The sequence below is a fragment of the Ictidomys tridecemlineatus genome, chromosome 3, assembly GCF_052094955.1.
Source record: "Ictidomys tridecemlineatus isolate mIctTri1 chromosome 3, mIctTri1.hap1, whole genome shotgun sequence".
NCBI classification, from domain to species: Eukaryota; Metazoa; Chordata; class Mammalia; order Rodentia; family Sciuridae; genus Ictidomys; species Ictidomys tridecemlineatus.
In genome coordinates, this window is record NC_135479.1 from 161,595,331 (window position 1) to 161,621,875 (window position 26,545).

Below are 26,545 nucleotides of genomic sequence, written 5' to 3' on the forward strand. Positions count from 1 at the left end.
GAGAATTGATTATTGTGACTCTGAGAACAGGTCAGATATTTTGTATGTTAACTAGGACTTAGATTTAGTTTTATTCAAACTTCTCTCATGACCATATTTTTGTATACCTAGAGATGAAATGGGTAATCTCTCGCAATTGTCATAAGTAAAGTGTGATGCGAATATTTAAAATGTGTTTAGGGAAACTCTTCATGAACATATCAAATATCTTTGGTAAATATTTGCTTTGCAGGATATGTTTAACTGGTCTTTCTCCTTTGTTTTGTACTAAGGAAAATAGTTGAGTCTATTCCAAGGACATTTGTGTTCCAACTAACAAACTATTAGTTACCTGATGAAATATGTTTGAGGGCTGGGAGTATAGCTCAGTGGTAGAGCACTTGTGTAGCATGCACAAGATCCTAGGTTCAGTCTCTAGCAGCAGGAAGAAAAAAGTATGTTTGAGAATCACAGGATACATCGCTTGGATAACATTTAGTGTTAAAGAATGACATGAACTACCCTGCAAACACGAAACTATTTCATCTGATTGTTATTCATGCCACTGTTGGAGAGCAATGTGCTAGAAATACAGCAAAAGTTCACTTCATGAAGCTGGAAAGAAGTAGCTACCAACAAAAAAGATCAGCAGCAAGTGATATTAAAAGTTGTGCAAGTGAAACTGTAGAGCAAAAAAGTTCAGAGAGGAAGAAATTATTCCAAAAGCTATATTGTTGCTCTCACCAGTTTTTACAAATGCTATCATCTGCCCACATGAATTGCTTGAACTTCTGTATAATCAGTTTTAGAAACACCATCCTAGCACAGTGTTTAGGAAACAGAAAGTGATGTGAGTAAAATCCTGAGAAGTTTCACAGATGTGCTTCTCTATATTTACTAGATCCTTAGCATATTAATAAATATGAAATGTTTTAAAATATAACCATGGAGATTTGTAATTATTTTTTTCATTGTAGTATTCTACTCTACAAATTCTGGAAAAATCTGTGGTCTGTACAAATCTATAAGATTGTCACTATCTCTGAGTAATTAAAAGGGCTGTATCATATACATTCTTGATATAACAAGTTCTTAGTTATCTCCCAAATTATATTTTATAGTGACTTTTTATGATTTTATGGTTATTCTCATAACATCACAACCATTTTTCTGGGCAGAATTATTTTATCTGATTCTGATTGAGGATGGCAATAGTTGATAGGTTACTATCTTGTGTTCAGGCTCTCTAGGGAAGTATTTTTTAGACTTCTTTGAAAAAGGTCCTTTCTGATGGTTTTATCACCTGTGACGTTCCTAATGTTAAAAAAATCACAATTTATTTATTTCTTTAAAAACTCAATTTCCTTGATAGAGAAATCACATTTTACCATTAAACATACAACTTAATTAAAGCCCATAACTGAATCACCATTACAAATGCTAAATTACATTTGTAAAAATTTTTTATACAGTACATGATTCATTGATTAGGAAATTAAGGTCTTATTTCTCTTATTTCTTACATTTATATAGTAACTCAAATGTAGCTAACAGATATGGAAATCGTGGTGGCAAGGTTGAGTATAATGCACATAAATAGAAATTATCCAAACTGAAATAAATAGACAGCTAAGTGAATAAATAAATGATGAATAAATAAATTTAGAGTAAAACTAATGTCTGCTTTCATTTGGAGATTAATTTTAAGGAATTTGTCATTCATTTGATTTATGGTTTTGAGGTGTTTTGACTTTCTATTGAAAGATATTTAACTTGGTAGAGTTAAATGGAAAATTTGAGCTTATCCAGATTGCTTTTTCATTAATATAGTTCTACACTTTTGAGATTCATTTAAAGATGAATCACTGAAATGTGTGAAAGAAAATGTATTATTTTAAATCAAGTTATTTTTCAATGAAAATGGATAATTTTGATTTTTAAATTACAAAGTAATATGTTGACTCACTGCAAAAAAAAAACAAAACAAAGTAATATGTTGAATTCAACAGTAGAAACTAGTTCAGTTTCTGAGTTGAACAAATTAAATTTACTTATTTTATTGTTACTTTCCAAAATTAATTCATGTCACAGCCATTTTATACCAGCAGCATTTTCACAAACAGTATCCTTGATGGTGATTGTCATAAATCACTTGGTAGTTTTAGAACTTCATTTTTTCTCATGAAACTCTTGAGATATTTAAATGAAAAGAAATGAGTATCAGTGTCATACACATCAATATACAGAGAAGTATAATGGTGTTAAAACATGTTAAAAGAAAATTTTAGCAGGAATTCTAAATCATTCTGTGTATTCTTTTGCTTAAAAAAAAAATTCCTTAGTTGTTGTAACACTTTTTGACCGAACTTGGACATAATTTTCTCTTTGTTTTGTAGCTACATTTTCCGGTTAAGCTGCACTCGACTGGGACAGTGGGCCATTGGCTATGTGACTGGGGATGGCAATATCTTACAGACCATACCTCACAACAAGCCTTTATTTCAAGCCCTGATTGATGGCAGCAGGGAAGGATTGTAAGTATAAGAAATGGGAGTCAGGGTGTTTAAAGTCCATCAGATGTGAAAAGTAGTTACCACCTAGTGATGAAGGACCAGAGAAGGAGGCTGGCAATCTGTTTGCTTTTTGATCTCAAGACTTAGAAATGGATATTTCTTAGTTCTTTTTGTTTCTCTCTTTAAATAGTCATGTTAAGGCAGCCTAGTTTTTTAGTCTAACCATATGCTATAGCAAACACACTCTAGTATCAAATTACATGTTTATATATTTCATAGGAAAAATTAAGACCTAATAGGACTTGTCAAATGGATGAGTGAATATTAAAAGTAAATTCTTGCAAATAATTAACTCCCTTTGTCTCATGTAAAGCTAAAATTTCTAGTCATACTATTTCTTTTAACTGGTGGTGCTGGATTTTCCTTTTCTCCTTCTTAGCCTTTTCTCCTCTACCTCCTTTCCTTTTCTTCTTTGTATACCTTCCTTTATTCACACTAATAATGAATTCATAGTTCAAAATTATATGTTAATAGCTAAATTCAGTTAATTTCATGCTATTCTCTTCTAAAATATAAAACCAAATTCTTCTCCTTTGTCAACTAATGACTTTTCTCCCTCATAGAACTTCTTGACAATCTGTTTGGCCCATTATTGAAAATATATCTTGGTTCTTAACAATTTTAGTCCTGTGCTCTCCTCTTTATGCTTGTATCTCAGTGTCACTTCAGCACACTATTTTACCCCTTGCCTTGCTGAGTAACTTGGAAATGTGTGTAGTCCAACTTGCAGCATCAATTGGGATGGACTGTGGTGGAAACCTGGTAGGAGGACCAAATGATTTGAGTTTTCCCTTTTCCTAAGTAATTACTAAAAAACACAAACAGACATCAAAAAAATAAAAATAAAATAGACAAAATAAAAAATAGAACTCAAGGGGTCTATGTGAAGAAAACAAATGTATTTTTTTTTAAAGCTACAAGTTTTCAAGACATTAGTTATGTAGTAATTGCACACAGCAAGTTGTGGGACCAAATATCTCTTTCTCTCTTTTTTTTTGTTCTAGTTTCATAAATATGCTATTTATACCTTGCCTCCAGTGCATTAAAGATTCATATATGTAGCCTTTGATTCACTATGATTCTTGCTTGCTTTTTTAGAAAATTCACTTTAAAGTTTTAATTCATAAAGAGAATAGAGTGGGCCAATCTGTACATAGAATAATATTGATATTCTCGTTTGTATTTTTATTATTTTTCATCTACTTTTCAAAGTCAATTAAAAAGTAACAAATTGTAATATTTATTCAGTATAGCAAAGTCCCTAGATTCTTATGCAAGTTAATATTCACACACACCCCCCCCCACACACACACACAGAGTTGGGAATCTTCAGAGGGACTGGCTAATTGAATCCAAACTTCAAAAGTAGACTAGGATAAAATAGATTTTTGTATGTTAGTTAGAGGTTTTCTGAGGACCAGTAAAACAACAGGATATCATCTGATCCACTATCATCAAGGTCAGCTATTTTTCTTTCTAGTTAATCTACCATAGTGTGATATATTTTGATCAAGAGGTTTATTTTGATGATCAGCCAAGATTTCTTCACTGCCATTGACATTAGCTCATCAGCAGTTTCCTGGTAGGACAGAAATCTTAGAGTTGCCTCCATGGGGCAGATAGAACTGTTTATTCTTTCCTCTGGCATCCTTGTTTTAATTTTTGCAATTTTTTATTTCTGATTTTTTTCCTACAATTTCTGTATTTTTGAAGTGTGATAAAATATTTCACAATAATTCCTTAAATGGACATTTTAGAATGTGAAAATCAGATTGCTTATCAGCTTTTGCTTATTATTCCTCATTTAATATTTGATTAATTTTTAAACTGATCCCCATTATAACACTTGAAATTTGGGTCATATGCAAATGTAATTAGCTCCTTTCCTTAATTAAATAAAAAAATTATCTCACTGATCTGTCACTTACTGTATAAGAATTGTCTGTATATTAAGTTCATCTTTCTTGTTTTTTTAGGGTAATTCTAATACTTAGTTGCCAACATATTTTATAGATTTTTCATTTAAAGATAAGCATTTTTGATTATGTCACAGAATAATTTTGTATAGTTTTAAAATATTTATACCTGTACTATTTTATTCTTAATCTTTAAACCCTCAAATTACTATGCTGTTAAACAGGATAAATCATAATATAATAAATTGATGATATCTAGTAATAAAATTACTAGATTTTTTTAGCCAGAAATATTTGCCAACATAATAACCTTGACTTTCAATCAATTTCTGAATAATGAGTAAAAACTTTTGAATTAACACAGGAAGAAGGTATCATTATGGGTAACTTAGTTCAGATTTCCATTCTCTGTGACAATAAAACCTTATGCCTATACAGCATTCTGTGTTTCTGGCTTTATTGGAGTCAGTGAAAGATAGATCTGTAAAACAGTTTATGATTTTTAAAAATATGTATATGTGTGGGCAGGTGCACATGTGGCTCTATTAGAGAAAATAGAAGGTGATTCAGAAAATAGAAGGTGAGACTAGGAAACTATAGGAAAAGAAATACTACAGAAGTGGTCTAAGGACTTGTAGGAAAGTAATGACATTATTTCTGTTTTTCTCTTTATATGATATTAAACATGCTATAAAATGATATAATTAACATTCCCTTGGTTTCAGATGAAGGATGTATTAATTGTAAATAAATGTATACTCATACTTTTAGAATAGAATGTAATTGATCAGTAAAATAAATTTTTAATTTTTATAAAGAACACATAATAGAGGTATTTAATTGAAATGATTGCTTTAGTGGCTGAGTCTTTATTATGTATTTGTTATATGGGTGTCATTTCTAGATTTTAAGTCCCCTAAAAATGATTTGCAATATTATGAAAATGAAAGATTTTATTGATTGGCTATAAAAAAAGGAAGCATGAATATATGTTTGAATATGGAAGATTAAATACACTTAAATACAATGAAAACTTGTATATTTAAAGTAATAAAGTTTCTGTTTTAAATCCAGTTATCTTTATCCTGATGGGAGGAGTTATAATCCTGATTTAACTGGATTATGTGAGCCTACACCCCATGATCATATAAAAGTTACACAGGTAAGAATGATTTCTGGAAATATAATTAATAAGTATTTATAATACCTTTGAAATAAATCAGAATCTCTTTTTATAATATGGCTAAAACTGTGTACCAACATGGAATCCTAAGAGTGAAAAGAAATTATATAACTTTGCATAAAATTTCAGCTTTAATGTTTTTGCTTATAATATAAGATTGACATTTATACAGAGATTGATAAATCCATAGGCAGGCAGACACATGTCAGGAGATAACCTCAACAAAGAAAAGTTTGTTGAAGAGTTTTATGCCATGGTTTTTAGAGTCAAATAAGTAATTGAAGACGATTGGAGTTCATTAAGTTTTCCTAAGTGCATTGTTGGTAATCTCATAGATAATGAATATATCCTCCCACTTATGCACAAGAGTTCCATACAGCAGGATATTCACAGTAGGATTTTTCATAAAAGTGAAAAGTTACAACATACCAAAGTGTTCGATAATAGATAACTATGGGAATGTGATGTTTTATTTATGTGAAGTTATCCAGATGGCAGTGTAGCTATACATACTTGTAAGAGATCTTCTGCATCTTGTTTTATTAAATAAAAAATCCAATCATGTAAAGCTCAATTTTTTTAAAAACTACAATATGTAAGTTCAAGTTTTGTAAATAAATAAATAAGAACTTATATATAAACATACAAATAAGCATTCCAAAACCACCAAATTGGTAATGGTGTTTAGCTAAAGAGGAAAAGAATTGTGGTATCAGTGAGAGATTGAAGGCAGATGTGAATATTTTATTTTGTAGACAGTATAATATAAAATATTTTGTATTTTAGATTTGTTTCTATAATAAAAAAGACCAATGAAAAAAATGAAATCAGAGAGAAATCTTTTTTTTTCATAATAATTTACTTTATTTGTAATTCTCCAGGTTTCAGTCCCTTTAGTCTTGATTTTATTAAGTGAATCACCTTGTTGATATGTTTTGTGTTGAGCTTGCATATAGCTTTTATATTTATTATATTATTGCCATTTTAAAATTATTTAATGATTTTGTAGTGTATTTTCTAATGTGTAAAAGGATACCAATCACAGAGAAAGAAATTTCCCCTTTATGAAACCATTATTTAGAAATAAATCTTCAGGAGTAATATCTTTCCCTTTAGTTATTCATAAGTATCCTTACTCCTAAGGTTACATTGAATTATGCATCTCTGAATTACCGTATTATAATTATTTTATAGTTATAAACCTGTTTGGATAGTCATAATCACTATCTACACATATCTATTACTTCAGAAATGTCAGTAATTTATAACTGATACTGGATTCCTTTGGATAATAGTTCTTTTCTATCTTTATCCATTCTGTCATATTTTTCTTTAATTTTCCAAATTATGTATATTCTCACATATACATACATCATAGTAGGTATGATTTTTTATATTTGTGTGTGTATGTATAATTATGTCTGTGTATATGTGTGTAAATATGATTTAATCATGTAATCTCTTTTAGTAGATTAAATAATAAATACTGCCATGAATTTAATCTCTCTCAGAGTAGAGTTCATTGTAGGCACTTATTGAACTGAACCATTGCTTTATACAGATTTTTACTTCATGATTTGTTTTGTCTCTTATAAGCCACTTGTAAAATACTTTCTTTGCATTTACCAGTCTATCTGTATCTTCTTTGTGACATAGATCTTTTCAATATTTGAACATTGAGAAATAGCTCCGATTAATGTCCTAAATTTAAAAACCTAGTAATTAATAAACCAGTTTTCAATTACTAAGTGACTTTTTTTTTTTTTACATTGTTAGGGAAAAGCATGAACTTTCAAGTCAGACATGTAAGATAAAATTTGAGAAATATAATTGAGGCTTACTGAGACTCAGGTATTTTTCTTAAATTCAACATATGTTATACATTGGAGATTATGTGAAAGAGTAAGTACAGTCACAATGTGTAGGGTGCAGGAAGAGCGCATGTCAATGGTCTTTTGATTCTGAGATTTCTAAAGATATGTAAAAGTTATAAAATTTAATGGTCATCCAGAATGGCTTTTTTTTCAATTTGATAGTGAGATTAGATGAGCATGTAGCAGTTACAAAGAAAATAAAGTCATTTATGTTGCCACTTTAAAACCCTGTGTTTTATCTTTTTGAAGCACAATGGCTGTTGAAATGAGTCTCCTCTTATGGGAATAATAGGAAACCTGAAATAATCCAACATATTAAAAAAAACTTATAAAATTTCTGATAAAAGCTCAGATGCTTTAAAAATTGATTTTGTGGACCAAATATTGATTATCAATTTAAAACATGTCTTAAATGGTCACATTTCTGACAGGATCAAGTGTGAGATATTTACTGTAAGTTATTTTACTTGAGAAAATTTAATATTAATGGTTCATACTAGAAATGCATTAACACTGCCTCTTTTCCACCCCCATATTCCAGGAACAATATGAATTATATTGTGAAATGGGCTCCACATTTCAGCTCTGTAAAATTTGTGCAGAGAATGACAAAGATGTCAAGATTGAGCCTTGTGGGCATTTGATGTGCACCTCTTGCCTTACAGCATGGCAGGTATAATCAAGGTTCATTTAGCAACCTATATGTCTTGTTTATATTCCCTATGATATTTTTCTTTTAGTTTCTTCCTCTTACGATTCAGGAAATAATACTATAAGTGCTTTGTTTGAAATGATTGTTTTAGAAGGCTCATGTTTGAGTTTATATGATTGATTTTTTGCTATTTTATAATCATGTTTCTTTTGCATGTATAGCAATTTTTTATTAGTTCCTAAGTAGTAGTATTTCTTCAATACAATACATTAACTTCAGGATGACACATAGATATTATTAACTAACCATTTTTATTACTGTAGGTCAGATTCTACTCACAGATTGTGAAGCAAAATAAACTATAGTAGATAAATCTTATGTTGATATTTTCAACCAAATTTCTTTTATCCGGAGGAGAAGTTACTGTCTTACATGTCTTCCATTTCCTTCTAGGGCTAAACTAGGACTGTAAGAGAAAAACATCTCCCAAACATTTTCCACCACAACAGGCTTTGAAATTAAATTTATTTGATGCTTTATAATAGGGCCTAGAAAATAACTGGTTTGACTGAGGACTTTTTTATCTTTCCTTAACTGTAATAAAAGTTGGGGACTTTAAAATGGAGTTTTGAAGCTGGGTGCAGTGGCTCACATCTGTAATCCCAGCAATTTAGGAGACTGAGGCAGGAGGATTGTAAATTCAAGGTCACAAACTTAGTGAGATTCTGTCTCAAAATAAAAGAAGTTTTATAAAGGGCTGGAGGTGTGGCTCAGTGAAAAAAAAAAAAAAAGAAAAAGAACTTTGGACAGAATTTCCTGCCCAGTTTTGATTGTTTGGAAAATTCATCAAATATTTTGAACAAATTTTTGCAACTGATGTTTAGCATAGTTATATTAAAATCAGAAAAATGGGGTTTAAAAAATACAATTTTTAAATCTTTAAAAAAAGTTTGCTGGTGAGTGTACAATTGACATCCCTATTGAGCCGTCTTAGTCCTTGATCATCTCTCTCCGTCCCTGGACATCTGCATTATATGAGGAAGGCTAGGCTGTGAGGTTCATACAGGAAGTGGGCAGCCTCAGACACTGGTGCCTGTTGAGCTCTTTATACTTGGTAATAATATATAATGATTTTCATGTTTTCATAGTCTTTAAAAAGGGCCTCCGTTAGGTGGTGTTGGTGTTGTTGGGGGAGATTTTTAAAAATGGATCAGGAAAAAGAAGAACTTGGAGGAAAACTATAATTGGTTGACATTTTCAAACCTTTCTGAATTCAGACATCTTTGCTAGCTCAGTAAAGTTGTTTAATGTCCCACACTTCTCTCCTTCAATATTATTTTGGTTTATATTTTACCTTATGCTTTTCTCAATATTCTTCTCTTTATTTCTTATTGTCCCTTCATTATTTTGATGTCTTTTGCCTACAATAGGAGAATGTTGTAGGAGGCTCAGTGTGGCATCAGAAAAAAATTATTCTTATATATACTTGACTGCTATTTATATTAAAAGCAATAGTTCTGTAAACTTGTGATATCTTTTTAAAACTGACTTCCAGTACACTTAGGCATGCTGGAAGAAGACAGATCATCAGTTTGCTAGTGTGTCCCAAGCATTTCGGTAGATGATATTACAGAGTTGTTGTTGGCTGTGTGACTACCAGGAAGGGACTACTGAGGACTGGTGTGCCAGATACCCTCTCAGTATGTCAGGATGCGTGTTGAACTGGCAGATGCCAGATTACATTTGTCATCCCTTTGCATTGTGGTGTAGTGGTGTGATTCTTACAGTTACAGAGATGCTAAACGTTTTGTATTTTTCTCTAAAGAAAACCAGAATTTGAGACTTGTGGGGATTATGTCTTCCTCCATGTAAGGCTCGTGTATTTCAGCCAGTTGTTTCGGGCTCCAGTCTTACTGTTATACAGTTTAAACGTGTGGCAGGAATTCTTTAATTTAATGCTATGCTTAGTATCCAGGGGTTAAGTGAGTTAAGAATCAAACTTCTATTAGCTTGGCAGAAATTTTGGATTAGTAAAATTTGTTGTTTAAAACATTGTATAATACATCTGTTTACCCAGTGGCCCAGGGTAAGTTTAAAATATAGCTGATTTTAAAAGTATAGTGTAAAAGTAAAACAATAAAATTATTGTTTTTAATGATGTATACTTCCTGAAAGAAAATGAATCTTTCTTTTAAATTTCTGGGATCATTATTATTTATTTTATTTGTCAAGTTTATAAACAATTTGTAAAAGGTCTGCTACATACAAAAGGTAAGATTATTTCCCAGTTGTTATTGCTGTACTATTAATGTTCCTCCCTTTACATTTCTTGATTCACATTGTTCCTTTTCATATTGACTTAGTGACCCTATATGAAGATTTGTCCAATAATATTTATGAATAGTTAACATTTGCTATTTCCCTTTTTTTACATTGAAGTGCTTCTCATTTTTACTTTTAGAATTTGGGGAAGTACATAAATTGGTAAGCATTGAAAGCAGTGTCTAGGTTAAATTTTAGCAGAAGTTATATGAAAAAATAATAACAAAATAGTACTTTAGTAACTGAAGTCATAAAATATGATAAATTCAGAAGTGTTCAAAAGGTTGAAATAAATTATGCTACTATAGAGTAATGTTATATCATATTGATCATCATTTTACATAGTGGTAGTTAATCAATACACATGGATTGTATGCTAGATGTAAAAAAAAAAGAGGTCTCATATTTTAAATAAAAAGATAATTTTGTAGATCAGTTGTGAAAAGCCTTATAATGTCTTTGTTCAGAAAAGTCCAGTTCTTTGCTGAGAAGTATCTATGATCTTTCAGAGGCCTTTTATCATGCTCTTGATCTGAGAAGGAGTCTTAGAAATTGTAATCCTCAGATCCATCTGTTCCATGCAGTAGCCATTGTGTGATTCCCTTCAGCTTCCCACATTTTGATTTTTTCCACATATATATTTGAACCCTGTTATTTATTTGTATTGTTTGCAATATTGCTGGCACTAACACTGAGGTAGGTTTCTATTTACTTTTTTTTTTACACCAAGAAACATCTACAGTGATTTCAGATTCAAGTTTTTCTTCTTCCTTATTCCTAAATACAGTTGTTCTTTGTAGGCAAGGTTTGAGAATTCTAAAGTGGTATTTCATAGTCTCTATATCTCATTGGGATCTTACTCCTCAAGGAAGTTTCAACTTTTGATAATTTCACTTTTGCATAACCCAGCCATTCTACATTTACATAAGTTTTCACACATTGGTGCTTCCTGCCAACCAGCAGATTTGTTTTGGCAGTTTTCATGTCACTGCATGAACAGCAATGTTTGTGATCATTTAAGCATGTTATTGTAAAAAGGTCCCTGCTATTTAATCAAAAGTCTTATAGAATTAATTCAGTTAAAAACATTATATATTCTAAAAACCTCATCTGAAGCTTCATTTTGGGGCTTACTGGAGTTAACCTAAATGATGATGAATGTGTGAATGAAAAGAACAAAATCATAGAATGTTTCTTTGGTTCTGCATTGTATTATCAAACATCGTATCTATGCTTGTAGATGTGGGGGGAAATGTTTTGGGGATAAGGGCTCTGAATGTGGGTGCAGGTAACAAGGTCTATTGCTCTTTTTCAACTTTTCTCTTATTCAAAAATAATGGAATACTATGTTTGCTGATGTTAAATTCAGTTTTGTTATTTGATTTATGTGATTGTTTGTATTTTCTATTAGAGAAAAGATTAAGTTTTCAAGTTAAATTGTATAGAGGGATAATCTGTTGTTTTGCTTACCCTAATTGGTTTGATAGAAGCAAATCTAGATGGTTTCAATCCTAATTATCTAAGATCTCAAATTTATTTATTTATTTAGGTAACATTCATGAGGCAGCCTCTGAGTCCCCCTTCTGTGCTAATCTGTGACCTAAAAGGAACACTCAGGGACTGTTCCTACCTTCAAGAAGTTAAAATTCAACCTGAAAGTTTTATAAAGGGGGTAGTATTAATAATTATGTAAAAGGAGTATCCTGTTATCCTTCAAATTTAATTTTGGATGGTAGGCATTTTTCGTTGCTTTCTGCTACTTTGGTTGGGCATGCTGATATGAAAATGATTTTAAAGGCTGCATGTCTGCCAAGAAGCTTATGATAAATCAGTCAGAATCCAATAGAAAATATTAAAGCTTGACCATAAAACATAATGTGTTCATCCAGTGTGCATTTTTATCAAGTCATTCTTCACCAACATTTTCTTCCATTTGATGCCCTACTTTGGTTTAATTGAAATTCATTAGAGACTTAAATTTTATGTAATTAACAGAAAACCTAAGAAATGCAGGGTAGCAGTGACAGTTGTTACAGGCTGCAAGTGGTTACTCTTTAATTGCTGTCATAATGGCCCATTAGTCATGCCCCTGAAGAGGTGTCAGATGCTTTTTTCTCCTTCTGAAACATCTGTGTTATTTAATAAATTGAATAAGCATGTGAGAGTTGGCCACAGAATACTAAGTTGAGTAATCACCTTTCCAGAGGCATCCTTTGCAGCAGCTTTGCTCTGGGTGTGGCGTTGCTGCTCTACCCTTGGTTAACAAAGCTTGGTTGAGTTTCCTTTCACTTCCACATGTTAATAGGATATTAACAAAACATTTATCTTTATAGCCTTGAGCTTCTCCACATTTTCTTTTGTGCAGTGATGTTTTATTTAGCCATGATGCTGCAGAGTTACCACATGAGGTATAATCTAAGGAATTGTTTGGTTGTGTTTTTTCAAGAGATCTAAAAAATGACTTCTGCGCTCCTGAATGGCAGAAACTAAGTACTTCAAGTCTCCCTTCCAAAACTAAAATGACTATCTTTGTTAAGTGAGGCTGTGTTTTGAATTACTGCCAAGAATGTCAATTCAATTAAAAGTAAAATTGTTTTGTTTTTTTAACCAGTAATTTTTCTTCCTTCATATTTATTTAGAAGAATTGAAAGGAAAGATATTTGCATGTTCAAGACAGTAATTCAAGAAAAAATTCAGGAGATAAAAATCAGTGAGTTCTGATTTTAATGCTGTATATGAATAAAGAGATTTATAGATGTCCTGTATCTAGAGAGCACTGTTGGGGAAATGTGTAGTTGCCCAAGAGATGAGAAGCAAGGTCAAATGATTATATCTTAGTAAGAGATAGTTCTTTATTTATCTTCCTTCAGAAGCAACCAACCTTCAAATTTGCTGCCTTATTGAAATTTTGTAACTATAATACGAAAAATGTGAAAATAACATTAGCCTTTGAGAATGTTTTAAATTGGTAATTTTGTCTTTGATTACATGTTGTATCATTTTGCATAAAGTCAATGAACTAGAATGTAAAAGTTTCTCTTTCAATTTGAGAGCAATAAAGGGCCTGGAGAAGTTGTCCAAAAATGTTAGTGACATCACAAACTAGAGTAATGTGGTAGGGATGAAAAGGAGGAGACAGATTTGAAGAAATGAAATCTTGTGGAAAGCCAGGAGTGGTTGTGTACATCTCTGTCACTTGGGAGGCTGAGGGAGGAGGATCCCAAGTTCAATGCCAACCTCTGCAACTTAGTGAGGCCCTAATCAATATTGAGTCCCTGTCTTGGTGTAAAAAATAAAAAGGCCTGGGGAGGTGCCTCAGTGGTTAAGTGTCCCTGAGTTTAATCCCTAGTAACCCCCAGAAGAAAAAGAAGAAGAAGAAGAAATCTTGTGTAGTAGACACTTGACTCTAGGTCCAGTGACTAAATAGGTCAGCCCTCACTGTGGTATGATACACCAAGAAGTAGCAAACATTAACACTTCAGATACACTCTTTCACTCTAACACAGATATTTTGTAGGTGTTTTGAAGCTGATTGTGTTAAATCAAATGTCTTCACAGTGTAAACTCACAAACTTCATACATTAATATTTTCAGTTGGATTTGAGCAACAAATAATAAAAACTATTATTCTGTAAAAATATATCCTAAGTAATGCTGTCAATACATAGACAAGTTTTCTATCTTCCTATTAAAGACCTGAAACTTCTGGGTAAGCAGAATATTCATCGATCATTATAATTTCATTCATTTCAATATTCGCAATTTGAGCAAAATAGTTTGATTTTTTTCTACTAATAAATAATGAGTTAAGGACAGCTGTACTTAAACTATTTTAATCTAGGCTATGAATCTGACACTGATGAACTACTATATTCCATTATGAGAGGTTAGATATTTAATGATAAACTCTCAAAACAAACCTCCTTCTTGTGATTTCCTTCTTGGTACTGCTTAACTTTGACCTTCATCAAATTGTGTAAACTCTTAATTTTATTATTGGTAAAAAGGAAATAGTAATTATGCCTAAATTATAGGGTTAAATGAGTTAATATTTAGGTAATGTTTTCAACAGGGCTTATAATTTTACTTATTGTATTTCCAAATGTGATAACTGATCATATCATTTAGGAGATATATTTAGAATTATGGTTAAATAATGTATACTTATAATTCTATGATTTTTAAATCATATTCATTTAATTTATGAATGGGATTCCCATGGAAATATGAGTTTGATTTTAGATGCTAAGATATGTGTCCTTAGTTTTGTGACGTTTCTTTGTTTTGTGACTATTTTATATTAATTATGTCAACTGGAATTTGTATCACACTTTTTAGAGATTTAAACTAATCTATCTCAGGACAGCATGGTGGAAGAGTGCGATGGAGTAAAGCAGCTCACATGATGACCAGGAAGGAGAGAGAGAGAGACAGACACACAGACAGACAGACACATTACACTTGCCAGATAAAAATATATACTCCAAGATGCCCCTTCAGTTGTGCATTATCTTATACCTTGCAAATAAGATTCCATGACCTTGTGATGCTACATCATGTACAACCAGAAAAATGAAAAGTTGTTATATTATTATAATTTCATTCATTGTGTACAATGAATCATAATGCAATCTGCTGTCATATAGACCTACTTAAAATTAACTAATTAATTAATAAAAAAAGAAAGATGCAATGACCTGCCCCACGTCACACAGCATAATTGGTGGAGGTAGAAGTCTAAGCCCAATGTCCTATTTAGAATGTCTGTACACTATTTCTGATTCACCATGCATGTTTTATGGGCCTCCCAAATCAGTTAAAGAGTCTAGATTCACTAGAGTCTGCTCCTGTTATCTATCATATAAAAAGCATCAAACCCAAAAGTACTCTGGGACATCTAGTCTAAGATTACTATTGACTTTTTTCATTTATTATTTCCTTCATTCTTTCATTAAGAAGTTACTGAGCATCTGTGAGAAGTACCATACAATGATACTTCACACACACACACACACAAAAAAAAAAAAAAAAAATATAAATGAACTCCGTAGTCAAACTCATGAAGTTGCATGTATTTGCTAGGGCCCTTAATGTGTATTGTTTATGTGGGAAGAAGGCATAGTGATTGACCATAAGTCAGAGTTTGCCTTTAATAATCATTTGGAAGCAAATACATTGGACTACATGTAATGTTTGCCTTAAAAATATTTAAGAGAAAATAAGATAACAGTGGGCCTCTCTGAACAACTTTTAAATAGAATATGGAAAGTTACTGATAAGTTATAGTAGGGATGATGAGATGGTATTGATGATATTGATTTCAATTTTTGCATAGGGTCTTGGTGGGGAAAGGGGAATTTGAATATGAGGTTTAAATTTTGCTTTCTGCTCCTGTCACTCTTTAATTTATTCTGAGGTTGCCCAAAATATATCATTAACTTTTAGTATTGATGGTCGGGATGAGGGTCTGAATTATTTTATCATGACTATATTACAGAGGTAAATTTTAGATATATGTGGTATTCACTGGTAACTTCTGTATTCTTCAAGTTAGAAGTATCTCTTATTTGAAGAAGTGAAATTTACTAAATTAGAATAAATGGAGTCCTGAGTACTTCCGCTTAACATTCACAGAATGCTAATACATTGTGGACTAGAAAAGAAGTTATTTATTGTTCTTTCTTCTTCATTAACATATATTCTGTGACCTTGCATTAAGTTTGTGTTGACAGAAACATTATTTTAATTATTGAGCCACAATCCCGATGAGTTATATATTCATTATAGACATTCTTCATGTGTATTCAGTCAACCACATGACAGAAACTAGGGCAGAGTAACCAAAGTGGCATTTGGGAATTTATGGTTAAAGTTATTTGCATGTGACTCTAGTCAGTTTATACACAGAGTGATGGGTGTTGTGACATTAAGTAAGTGTCATTAAGGAGGCACAGTCAGTGTGATCCCTTTGCAAATCAAAATGAATGTACACTGCAGCTGTTTAGCTGATTCATGAGGTAAAGTCTCAACAACAGGTAAAGATGAACTGAAAATATCTTCTATGATATTTACTCTCATAATAGCTACTCTTAACACACATCAACAATTTGTATACAATTAAACTTTTGGATAGGGAGGTTAAAGAAAAAAACCTAAATTCAGTTTTAGATGAACAGTTCCTAGTGTTTTTCTTTGTATTATGAAGACACTTGTTGTCTTTCTTTTTCTCCTCCTTCAAAACTAGCATCTTTCCAGTTACCCTCCTGGGGAAGTAGACCCTGTAAACTGGAGTCATCCTTATCCACAGCAGCATGTAAATCAACCTTGGGAGTTCCAACAAGATACTGGGTAACCAAATAGTTGGTTACACATTCTAAGCACTGCACTCAGAAATAATCTGACTTAAATGATTCAGATTGAGTAAAGTAAGTTTTAGTTATTAAAATCACATTGTTGTTAGTTCTTTAAAAGTTGCTGCTTTGAATTACACATACTAAAATATTTATTGATAAATTTATGTAATGTGTAGGATATGTTACAGAATAACCCAAAAGTGGAGGGAGCAAATGAAGACATGGATGAAACTAGGTTGAGTGTGAAATGAAAATTGTTGAGGATAGGGGAGGAGGTGGTTCGTTAAATCTTTTACTTTTGTGTGTCTGAATTTTTTTATATTATGTAGGAAATGTGCACTTAGGTCTCAGAGTACTGTTTTCCATTCTTTCTGCACAAAAGACACAAAACCCACGGATTTTCACAGCTTGTTTACATATAATAGAACTAGCTTTTTGAGATTGTTTTTTGTAGGCCTATAAGAAAAGTCTACCCCAGCCACAGAGTATGGAGCCCTTTTGACTCTTATGATAGGAGATTTTGTGTAGATGATAACACATATTGAATATGCTCTTAAATTTGATGTTCTTACTTTTAAAAGATTGAAAGTTTGGATTTTTGTAAATATTTATTCCTATATTAAATATCAACATGAGGGCTGAGGCTGTAGCTCAGTGGCAGCGTTTGCCTAGCATGTGTGAGGCACTAGGTTTGATCCTTAGCGCCACATAAAAATAAACAAAGGCATTCTGTCCATCTACAATTACAAAAAAAAAAATTAAATCCACATGAAGAGGTTATTTTAAATGTAGAATTAAGTCTTAGTTGTATCATATTGCAAAATGATGGATCATAGTTGCTTTGAAGCCCACCAGAACTGAATATATGTGGCAATAGACATCCAAGGATTTTACATAGATGAATTAGTGCCTCTTCACACCACCTGCTTCAACAACTTGGACATCCAGGGTTTTTTCTTAAAGAAAAAAAGATGAACAAGAAAATATTGCAGGGTTTTTTTTTCTATTAAGCAATACAAAGAGTGTTTTCTTTTGACAGTTCACATGATAAAGGAGACATTTAATTTGTTATTCCAGAAGAACTTTAAAGAAACTACCTAGTACAGGATTTGCCCCTGAATGATATGTGGTAACTATCCAATGAGAAGAGAGCTGGAGATTTATTCTGCCGCTGACCTGAGCATTGCTGTAGGGCGGGTAGATCAACATTTTTCCATAAAACAAATGGACAGAACAGTCCAAAATTAGACACAGGACATTTCATTTTGCATCTTTATTTAATTTATAAAATGATACTACTTTATTTCACTTCTCCTTTAAAATAAGTTAATGATTTTGACTGTTTTTAAAATAACATATGACTGAAGTCAGAGTATAATGCAAAACAAAAATAGCATTGTGAATACTGTGTACCATTTATCTCTAGAAGAAAGGATGAAAAAAAAAGTCTTATTCTTATTCCCTAATAATTATGAGTTCTTCATGTAGTTAGAGAAATGAATTCAGGAGACTTTGAGCAAAATCTCAATCATTACCAATAAGTGGCATTCATTTGAACAGATCTTTTTTTTTTTTCACTATATACTTTGAAAGCAAGATTAAGAGCAAAACTTAATATCTCACAGTTTAATCATCCAAATGAGCTACTTCAAGATGGAAGGCCTTTAGGATACATGATAGCTTCTATATAAAAATGTATTTTTCCTCACTAATTCCTTACAAATCAAGATTTTAAAAAACCTAGGCAATTAACATATTTAGCCATAGCTATATCCTCAGGAACTTTTTCAAAATAGTCTTTGAAATGTATTGTTTTTATTGATGCTGTTTTATCTATTATGAATTTTTACCCAAATCTGCTTTTCATAGAATACTTAATGAGCACTGTTGTCTTTTCATACATAGGGACATGATTAAATTTTCAGTATTCTCTAAGGCTTAAAGCCTTGATACGTTAGAATTTTAAGTGAACATTGAGGAAAATGAAGAAGAATTAGACTCCTTCCTTTCTTTCTTCTTCTTCCCCCAATTCCTACCCACACATCTCTTTTGTGCCACTTTTTACAGATGTAGAACATTGGTATGTCTTGGAACTGTTTGTTTGTAATAAAGACTAACCAGTGCATTTTGTTTGTTTAGGAGTCAGATGGCCAGGGCTGCCCCTTTTGTCGCTGTGAAATAAAAGGAACTGAGCCCATAATCGTGGACCCCTTTGACCCCAGAGATGAAGGCTCCAGGTGCTGCAGTATCATTGACCCCTTTGGCATGCCAATGCTTGACTTGGACGACGATGATGATCATGATCGAGAGGAATCTTTGATGATGAATCGGTTGGCAAATGTTCGAAAGGTAAAACTAGAAAAATGATTTTAGTTAGGGTGGTGTGAGGACATGAATGTCCACAAATTAAGGATGAGTGTATTGAGGCTTGGGAGGAAAAGGATTCTGGATTCAAAAGTAAGGTGAAAATGTAAGTTGTGTTGACAGGCTCACAAAATCATTGGTGGAGGACTAGTCTGCTTAAGGTACTCACACTGGTTTTAATCTTCACAATGACAGTTAGAGAGAGTGTTTGTATGGAATGAGACATTAGGACTATCTTAAGACATGTGTGAACAAAAATTTAATAAAGGGCATTCTTAAAACTGAACTCTGCTGAAACTATTCTTTGTTCAGTATAGAAGAAGCCTCTGATAGAATTATTTTCTTAGCAAGGACATCCTGTCATTTTGTTTCTAAGAAGTCATGTAAGATTTGTGAATTTGCTGTAGTCTGGGATTTGCTCATCATTATTGCCAGTTCACTGGGAATGGACGCTACTGTCCTTTGGAGTTTGTGTAAACCAGCTCACAAAAGACGATTCAGTGAACCAAAAATGCCAGTTGAGTAATTATAAATCAGAAATGTAGTAGTCAAGAGAACTGTACTCTTGGATATCAGACTACTCTCTGTACAGAAATAAACTTAAAATTCAGGTTACATTAAGAAGCTTTGTGCTTCAAAAATTAGAAATGGGAGCAAGTGTTATGCAAGGGCCCACAGACAGGGTGCCACTCTTCCTGCTGACTCATGCAGACACGGCTAATCAGTCATAGCACTCTTGCCCACTGAGTTTAGGCTTGGCCTACAAAACCTTTCACTGTGATTCATTATGATTTGGCAGGTAACATGAAGACTGTTTGCCATACAGGTGAAGTGATGATAATGTGGTATGGCATCAGATTGTGTTCCTTGTGTAATTCTATCACCATAGTAGGAAAATACCTGCTGCAGAAAACAGAAGATTTTTTTCTTAATTACCTCAAGGCTGTATCAAACTTTGCCCGATGGCAAACTCTTGCATTTTCTGCTCCAGTGTTCTATGCAGACCAAATATTTTATCTTAGCATTTTTTACAAAAAATATTTTTCCATATAAAGATATGTTGGTATCACAACACGTCTACTCTCAAATCTTGCTTTGCACTGGGATGCCTTTTTTTCTTCACATCATTAGCTTTTCGTAAATTTCCCAAACTAACTCACAGAAACTATAATGTATTTCAACCTTGATGCCAATAACTATATTTAGTGTTTAGTTTAGTTTAGTATCCCATTGACCCAAGATACAGATGAGAGGAAGTCATTCCACAGCAGTCCTAAAAGATGAAGAAGGAAAAAAAAAAATTTCAGATTGAAACAGCACTGAGACTTGAGTCTCAAACCAGCTCTAGTTCTGACTTTAGGAAGACCTAGAATAAAGCCCCAGCTGTGTTATAAAGTAATACTGGAATCTTAGGCAAATTACTTAAAATTCTTTCTTCCTCAGTTTCCTGCTTTAGGAATATGAACAATGACTTCCCATTGAGTCCTGTGATGATCAAATGAGATCTAGGATTTAAAAAGATAGTGTCATGTCACTGAAATTATGAATGTTCACTACTTAATCACACATATTAATTAAATTAATAATAATGTATGGTAAACATTCAAGGATACATCCCATAATCTGAATTAGTTGAAATTATTTTGCCTGTCTGTGAAAAAGCTCCATGTAGGATATTGGAAATATTGTTATCTGTAAAGTAGAACACAGAGCTCTGAATCCTGGTATCCCACTCACTCACATGGCCAGGTCACCCAAATACTTTAAGCCTCAACTCAATTCTGAAAAATGATGGAATAGCATCTACCTCCCAAAGTTGTTGAGACGATAAAATAGTGTATGTTATTAATATTGGTTTTATTGATTTGTGGCCATTTTTTCAATGAAGTAAAATAACTTTTACATGAAATATATATTTAAATGATTATATAGGTACCTGCATAATTGCATTGATTTTACAACTTGGTCTGCAAAGCCTCAAATATCTGCTGTCAGGCCCCTTATGCAGAAGTTTGCAGTCTCAGTTTGAGGACACGATGTACATTTAAAGAATGTTTATTGAACACATGGATGATGGGAAATGACAGAAAAGTATTTGAGAAACATCCAACAGTGCAAGTAGTTCAAGGGACCTGGGTGGTAATGCTTTCTAGCAGGAAAAAAGCATTTCAATATTCTTTACTAAATGGGTTTTCTTTTTTCATTATTCCACATAGAGATGGGGGCTGAAAATTTAAAGTAATTCTTTTAAGAATTTGTATACCTTACTGCTTGAGAAAAGGATACTTCCTTTTAGGAGTTTGGGAAGAGTTACAGTCTTACCCTGTTTTCCATTGAATTAAGGAAAACTTGAGGTTCCCTTCAGTAATGGCAGTGATAGGCAACAGGAAACCATAGTAACCTACAATGAGAAGTAGCTTGTCCCAAGGTGACTGTGGTGGTTGACCTTGATGTTTTCACCTACTCCCAAGACCATGCATACTTGCTTCTCTCTGGCATACTGGTAAGCTTTCCACTGGGGAGCTAAACGGTTTTGACATTAATTCTCCGTGTCCCAGAATTCACACTTCAGTGGGTTGTGTCAACTAGCAGAGCTTTCACTACAGTCAGCCTTAGACTTTCCTATGGCAGTTATTTATTTTAGAAATTTAAAGATCTTATAGTAGTTATTTGTTTTTAGGTTGAGGAATCATATATTAATTAAATGTCATTATTCCACCGGTATGCCTCTAGTCAGTTAACAGATTTTGAATTTTAGAGTATTTTGTCAATGTATGCACTTAACTTTCAATAAAACCTACATTTTGGAATACATAACAAGCATGAATTCTTTCTAAATAATTGGAATATTGTTATGACATTATGTTTCTGTAGTATTTCATATGCACTTTAAACTAAATTTTATATTTAGAGGACGGGTTTCTCTAGTCTAATGATTTTTCCACTAGACAATTGATTCTCAAGTCCATGGACAATACCTTGTTTATCCTGTGTTCCTTGATACTTAACCACACTCAGTAAACATTTTACTAAATGAATTAACAAGTATATGAACATGTGCATACACAGTGTTCCTGGAAGGCAGGGATCTACTTTTTTTTATCTTTACTCCAATCTGAAGATGAAATACACATATGCAAACAGCCAAGTCTAGTAGATTTTATCCAGTTCTGGATTATAGGAGAGGTATGACAAACATCACATGGTTACTTTGACACAACAGCTCCTCTATATGGGTTTTATTCCCATCTCTTTTATAATCATTCTATTGTCTCATTCATTCATTTTCTCATTCATTTACTCAAAATCATTTCATTTTTTCAGCTCAGAGAATGACTACTATTCATTGCTGGCAAAGTGATTCAGTTTTTTACCTGCCATTTCATATGTTCATTTTTCTCTTCTTCTGTGAGCCAGTTGATGACTATATTGTAAAATTGTTTCTGCCCAGCGTAAGCACATTGCACTCTTTAAATTAGTCATGCTTCCATCATAGCATGGAAGACTGAATTGATTGTATATTGCTGTTACCATGGTGATGTCCTACAGCTGAAGTTTATAAATAGTGGCATGCTGGGCATATAGCATGTATTTTTATTACTTGTTTTATACCACACATTTTAATAATGACAATCTTTACAGAAGCAAATAGAACATGTAAGTCTATCAAACATTAAATCAACTGTGTTCCTAATAGAAGGTATTTTATGATTTTTACTAGAAGATGTTTTAGATTTGGCTCGAATTTGTATCATAGCTTGAATTTTTGAGCTGTCAGATTTCCAGGATAATTGGATTGGACCTAATACCTCTGCAGAAGGTCAGTTGTAGTTGGTAAAAAGTCACAGTCTTCTAACTTCAGTAATATTAGAGCTAGGAAGAGGTATTTCTTGCTACACAGAGATTTGCTTCATTTTCTTAAATGTGTAAGAAAGTCTTACATCAGCAATTATGTTGATGAAATATGTCACCAAGTATATAAAATTAATTGCAAAATAAACAATTTGCATAAAAATGTGTCTGTGAACTGATCTAGTGAATGCACCTAGACTAGTTCCTATGGCCTTTAACATTATATTTTCTTAAAACAATATTTAAAATTTAATAAATGACTGACTACATTAGAATAAAAGCAGATATGATCAGAGATTAAGGGAATTATTATTATTATATATATTTGTTTTAGATTCTCCTGATGTTTCCTTCATCAATTTAAATGTCTGTTGCTAATGAAAACTATATCAACTAATTTTTGCTTTTTGTAATAATAATATGTGTAAAAAGGCTTTGTAATATCCCTGATCCTGAAGAAAGGGTGTGAGAGTCCATATTGGCACAGTAAGGGCAATTAAACAAAAGAGAAATACAGAATTAAAAAGAAACAGAATGTAGAACGTTTCCCTCAACTAGGAACATTTATACCTCCCGAGGGTATTCAGAAATATATAGAGATTTTTTTTTTTTTTTTGGTTTCCATAATGATATAAGGGTGTTGGAACTGGTACTGAGTGGGCAGGGCTAACTGTCTTGGTTCCATTCAAGAATAATTCTGACTACAGTGCCGGGGTCCTCACCTGTGCCTTGCCGCACTCCTCAGTGCAGTAAGAGGTTTGTTATTTAATCACATTCTGTTTCCTGATTTTTCTAAAAGTTCTCTGTGCAAAATAGTGGTATTTCCATATTAATGAACAAAAGAAACTACTACCTCATCCAGCTGCTGTGTGATGTTTTACATGAGCTTGAATACCTTCATAAATGACTTGAATATGTAGCATATTAGGGGAAGCAGGTGCTTCAGCTCATACTCAGTCTGAATCTACCTCCTCTAGCCCAACTGTCAGTTTCTTTTAAGAATTTCTTGTGCCTTGGGCTTCTTTTCACTCATAGAGCCTCACATAGTGCCTAACAAACAGTAGGCCCTTAAGAAGGTTTTTTTTTTTTTTCCTGCTGAATAATCAGTGGTGCCCACTGTTCTGTATTGTTTTACAGTAGAGCTAGAATCCTAGAATCCTACTACATAAATTCTTGTCTGCCTTTGCTACTTAGTATCTATGTGCCTTGCATTTTGGAATTCCCCTTGTACATTGGGTACCTAACTATGAAAGCCTGTCTCTCAGAGTTGAGATTAAACGAGTTAATACAGATAAAGCCAGGTGAAGAGTGCTGGCCCATGGTAAGTAAGTATTCGTTATTATTCACATTGTATTTCATAAATTTAAAACACCTAAAACGGCAAGTGCAGTAGTGCATGCCATCCATCTTAGTGACTTGAGGTCTGAAGCAGGGGGATGTAAGTTTGAGGCCAGTGTAGCAGCTTAGTGAAGCACTAAGCAACTTAAGTGAGACCCTGTCTCAAAATAAAAACTGAAAAGGGCTGTGGATGTAGCACCTTTAGGTTCAGTCCCCAGTATTAATCAATCAGTCATTCATATAGAGCTCCTAAAATACTGTGGTATTCAGAATTCAATATAAGTATATTTTGAGACATCTATGGAGGTTTTTATATTAGATACTCCTACCTTTCTTTTTACTGAGGAATAATTAGACACCAAAACATTGCTGTTTAGCAAGCAGTTGTTTACTTTTCTTTAATATACTACTATGCATAGTTTAATTGCATGACCACATTAAAATAATTTACTGCTAAGCCATGTTTCATGTTTGAGAGTCAGAAAATGCAAAGTTGCTTCTATGTCAGCTGATATTTTCAGTATTTAATAATCCATCAGTTTATGGTATCCTTATTTTCTATATTAATAAGTGAATAAAATGATTAAATATTCTCTAAAACAGGAAGAAGAACTACACAAACCAAATAGTAATTTTTGTTGTTTAAACCAGCTTTACCTGGTGTATTGGGAGCAACAATGATTTCACATGAAAACATTTTTTTCTGTAACTGAAATTTATACCTTTAATATTCAGAATGTTCTTATTTCTCAGCCATTTTTATGGAAATGTTTCTGAATTATATGTTACCCTTCCCTGCCTTCTCAAACTTGCTTATTCAGCTGAGTGAACCAAAGGGCATATGAAGCCTTTACAAACACCAAAGACATATTTCAAGGTCCTTCAGAGAAGAAGTGTCGCCCTTGTGTAGTTATAGTGTTTATTGTTTTAATAGGGTAGTGCCCTTGGGGTTACTACCATGGGTGAGAATGTTTTATTTGAAAGTAGAACCTCTTGGAAATTTTGGTAACTACCTTCCTGTCAAACATCAAAGAGAAGTCACTTCTTAGCTGGGTGTGGTGCCGTACTCCTGTAATCCCAGCAATTTGGGAGGCTGAGGCAGGAGAACTGCAAGTTTGAAACTACGCTCAGCAACTTAGTAAGACAACTTAGTGAGACCTATCTCTACATAAAAGATAAAAGGCCTGAGGATGTAGCTCAGTGGTAATGTAAAGTGCCCCTACATTCAATCCCCAGTTTCAAAGAAAAAAAGAAAGAGAAGTATTCACATCTTACTCCTAGTATTTCTCCCTTTCTCATGTGTTAGTTTCTGTTTTCCTTTTCTTTATTACTTCTAATTTGTAGTATTTGAAAATTTCCAGAAGTTACTAATGGAACACAGATATTAGTTCATCTTTGTTTTACACACAGATCAGATATTCATATTCTTTAATTAGGTAGCATAGTGGCTTCATTTTCTTTCTGTAGGAAGAAATGCAACAGAATTTTCCCATATTTAGGACTTCTCTGTTTCATTCTAAGTTTCTCTCTCCCTAAATTCTTATAGATTGAAACTGGAAGGATAATTATGGATAAGCAGGATAATTGTACTGCTTTTAAACCACATTTCTCATACAACCTTTTGTTTACATAAAAGGGACCAGTGTTACAGGTATTCCACAATAGATTACATGAGACATTTATACTTGAACTATAAACTACACATGGTGTGTGACCATATGCACAAATGTTGCAACAGTGTGTAGTTTCTTTTTTTTAAAGAGAGAGAGAGAGAGAGAGAGAGAGAGAGAGAGAGAATTTTTTAAATATTTCTTTTTTAGTTATCGGCAGACACAACATCTTTGTTTGTATGTGGTGCTGAGGATCGAACCCGGGACGCACGCATGCCAGGCGAGCCAGCTACCGCTTGAGCCACATACCCAGCCCACAGTGTGTAGTTTCTGAATAATATTCTCTGTGTGTTATTTTAAATAAGTAATATGAGAAAGTAAGAAACAAGATAATGGTTAGCAGCAAAGAAAATAGAGTATTTTCTTGCATGTGATAAAAATTTTATCAATGTCCTTTCATTAATTTTCATGCATTTAGGGAAAACATTGACTCCCTCAGTCCTTCACACCCTCCTTATTATAAACATGT

The 26,545-nt window shown here is 32.7% G+C and overlaps 1 protein-coding gene across 4 annotated transcripts in view; it reads left to right on the plus strand.

Annotated features, from left to right (window-relative positions):
- The window catches only part of Cblb (Cbl proto-oncogene B), a 199,383-nt gene that overhangs the window by 118,217 nt on the left and 54,621 nt on the right, over window positions 1–26,545 (plus strand). For all 4 annotated transcript variants that reach the window (XM_021735091.3, XM_021735092.3, XM_040270443.2 and 1 more), the window contains exons 7-10: window positions 2,376–2,513; window positions 5,543–5,630; window positions 8,067–8,198; window positions 18,992–19,201. In XM_021735091.3, the coding sequence (XP_021590766.1) occupies window positions 2,376–2,513; window positions 5,543–5,630; window positions 8,067–8,198; window positions 18,992–19,201 (568 nt within the window). The remainder of the gene's footprint in view (window positions 1–2,375; window positions 2,514–5,542; window positions 5,631–8,066; window positions 8,199–18,991; window positions 19,202–26,545) is intronic.